The sequence below is a fragment of the Macadamia integrifolia genome, chromosome 11 (genome assembly GCF_013358625.1).
Source record: "Macadamia integrifolia cultivar HAES 741 chromosome 11, SCU_Mint_v3, whole genome shotgun sequence".
In the NCBI taxonomy this organism is placed as follows: domain Eukaryota; kingdom Viridiplantae; phylum Streptophyta; class Magnoliopsida; order Proteales; family Proteaceae; genus Macadamia; species Macadamia integrifolia.
Window position 1 is genome coordinate 20963014 of NC_056567.1, and position 3451 is coordinate 20966464.

At 45.6% G+C, this 3451-nt stretch overlaps 1 protein-coding gene across 1 annotated transcript; it reads right to left on the bottom strand.

Annotated features, from left to right (window-relative positions):
- Nucleotides 1–210: 210 nt before the first annotated feature.
- LOC122093684 (receptor-like protein kinase HSL1) lies at nucleotides 211–3213 on the bottom strand (the record flags this gene model as incomplete). The annotated part of the gene is given in 1 exon segment (XM_042664077.1): nucleotides 211–3213. A coding segment is annotated over 1 exon segment (2614 nt), but the record flags the coding sequence as incomplete, so codon positions are not given.
- Nucleotides 3214–3451: the final 238 nt, after the last annotated feature.

Genomic DNA, 3451 nt, shown 5'->3' on the forward strand with positions numbered 1-3451 from the left:
AAGAAGAATGCCTAATTGATCAGAGATACTACCACATTATGGGATTGCCCAAAGATAACTTCTGCAAAGTAGACTAACTGATCATCTACCAACTAAAATTTAAAAGGGAATACCATAGCCTCCTAATTGAATTTTAGTAGAATTCAATTTCAATACAAGGTAACTAAGAAAACCAGAGGGTGGGGTTGTCAAGGAATTAGTTTCACAAACCTGGAGCGATGTAACCACATGAACCAGCAATCATAGACATCGATTTCTGCCCCTTGCCAACCATGTCAACCACCTTAGCAACCCCGAAGTCGGCAACCCGTGCCCCAAACTCCCCATCCAACAGGATATTGTTTGATTTCACGTCTCTGTGAACAATGGGAGGAACACAATCGTGATGCAGATAGGAAAGCCCCTCGGCTGCATCCACGGCAATCTTATATCTTGTCGGCCATTCCAACAAGCCTCCCTTGCTGCTATGAAGCATATCACCCAAGCTTCCATTTGGCATGTACTCATATACAAGAAGCCTGCAATCTCTGGTAGTACAGCAACACCATAGTTTGACAATATTTTTGTGGCGGATCTTCCCCAACGTCTCAACCTCTGCCTCAAAGCAATCATCTAGGACCTGAGAGACCTGACCTTTCTCAGTATCACCTTTCTCAGTATCACCACTACTGTCATCCTTCTTGGATCCTCCCCAAATTTTCTTCACAGCAACTGCCTCACCATTACTGAGTACAGCCTTGTAGACCTTCCCAGAAGCTCCACTACCAATCACGTTATCTTCATCTAGGCAATCGAGAATCTCGTATTCACTGAAACCCAGTTTATGGAACGAAGTCAATGTCCACTTTGATTTATCAATACCATTCTTCCCCATCTTGAAACTCCTGTACTTGCAGTAGAACCACCCAACCCCAACAACGAAGACCAGAGCAGCAAGTATAAAGATTGATCTAAGCAGCCAGAGGAAACCCTGGTTCTTAGCTTCACTTCCCCTTGGACAAAGATCCGGCAGATCACCACACAAGCCCGGATTGCCCAAGAAGCTATCCCTGTAAGTTTCCTTATCATAAAGAGGAGGAAGGTCTCCAGAGAGGTGATTGTTTGACAAATTGAATCTACTCAGCTTCAAATTCTGCAATTCGAGCGGGATATTCCCAGAGAACAGATTTCCCGACAGATCGAGATAATTGAGCACTTGTAAGTTCCCAATTTCAGCTGGGATTTTGCCAGAGATCTCATTATTCGCAAGGTTGAGCTCATTGAGCTTCTTTAACAACTGAAATCCCGACGGAAGCTCCCCGGAAATCTCGTTATTGTGAAGATCAAGACTGGTGAGAGCAGTGAGCTTCATCAATGATGCAGGGAGAGATCCAGTAAGCTGGTTGTCACTACCAGAAAACTCTTCAAGATTCCCCACCAATCCAATCTCATCGGGTACGTTTCCAGTGAACTGATTTCCCAATATAAGCAGCACAGAGAGATTAGAGGCTTTTGATATCATATTTGATATCTGACCGGAGAACAAATTCCCAGCAAGATCAAGCAAAGACACATGGGGCAGTCCCCAGAACGCCGGTGGAACTTCACCGGAGAGCAGATTACCCATCAATCGAACTCTATTCAAGCTCGAGCAATGACTAAGGCTTTCCGGAATCTGCCCAGTAAACATATTACGGATCAAAATAAGCTCTTGCAGGTAACCATTGGCACACAAATTCACCGGTATCTCGCCGGAAAACTGATTTTGCGAAACGTCAATCGCATTCAAGGGGGAATTCGTTCCAAGCTCTTTGGGTAATTCTCCTGTGAGATTGTTCCGGAACAGCTTCAATTCATACAAATTTGGGGATTTGGCGATGCTATCAGGCAAAGTTCCCTCCAACCTATTTTGATACAAGTTGAGCGACTCGAGAGGTAAAGCGCACAACTCGTCCGGAATCGTTCCGTTCAAGTTGTTCATCGAAGCATCCAATCTCTTCAACGCCTTCAAATTTGACATCCCAGCAGGTAACCCACCAGACAAAGAGTTGTTGTAGAGCTCAATCTGTACAACACTCGAAAGATTAGCTAACGACTGGGGAATCGAACCCTGAAGATTGTTCATCGCAAGGTCCAAGTCGAGAAGACTCTGAAGCCGGCCGAGAGAGTTCGGAATCTGACCCATCAGATTACATTCAGTGAGCCAAAGAATTTCGAGACGAGTCAAGTTACCGAGTTCCGGCGGGATTCGACTAGGGGCGAACGGGTTGTAAGACAAGTTCAGCCGTTTCAAAGTAGAAATGTTTCCGAAGAAGGAAGGAATGGTTCCATTGAAGAGGTTTGAAACAAGTGAGAGTACCTCGAGCTTAGGAAACTGGCTCCAGCTCCCCGGAATATCTCCGGAGAAGTTGTTACCGGTGAGGTCAAGGTGAAGGAGTTTTGGGAGGTCGGAGAGGGAGGAAGGAAGGGAACCCACTAAGAGGTTCTGGGCAAGGTTTAGATGTTGGAGATTCCGACATGCAGAGATCTCTTCAGGGAGAGTGGAGTTGATGGAGTTGTTGAAGAGAGAGATGAAAGAGAGGTTTTGGAGGTGGCAGAGGAAGGTAGGGAAGGGACCAGCGATGTTGGTGTTAGAAAGATCAACAGAAACGACGGAACCGGTGTCGGAGTCACATTTGATGCCATTCCAGTTACATGGAGTCTCGTCTCTGTCATTCCAGTCGGAGAGTGCTCCGGCTGGGTCGTCGAAGCCCTGCTTGACTTGTTGCAGGTATAGACCTTCCTGGTTCAGAGACAGAACCAGATTAGGTGAGAGAAGAAGAAGAAACCAGAGGAACAGAAGCATTGTCGCCTATCAATTCGAGGGAGGGAATAGAGGCGCAAGCCAAGACTACTTGAGCTGGGTTTCGTAATATAAAATAGGTTGAAGAGAGAGAGAGAGAGAGAGGCGGGGGGGCTAAAGGGTTGTAGGTATCAAGCTCTGAGTCAAAAGAGCTGCTCCGAAGCTCCAAAGGGTCCTTCGAACCTGTCTCATTGGGGAAGAAAGCTACGAATCCGAAGGAGGAGGAGATCGGAGGGTTGGCGTGTGAAGAAGACGAGGAGTCATCGTCGTGGTTCTATTTACAAGGGGGAGACTGGGGTGGAGACTAGGGAAGTACTTGTTTTGTAGGGCAGTCAGGCTCAGCGACAAGGACACTAGCAAGAGAGAGGAGTGGAACAGTCTACCCAAAAAAAAAAATAATGGAAGAGAGAGCACATTTTTCACCGTATGATTTTCTTGCATATGGGTGGTTAAGTGGTGTAGGAAAGATTCTATTTTCAAAAATTGAAATTGTATCAGGAGCATAGTTAGTTTGGGAACAAGAATAATGTATGAAGGAAAACAATTGCCGCAGTTGATGAGTTGTGCGCAAAAAGCTATGTTCATCTTTTTTTTTTTTTTTTTTTTTGGGTAATGAGAAAATTTATTGAG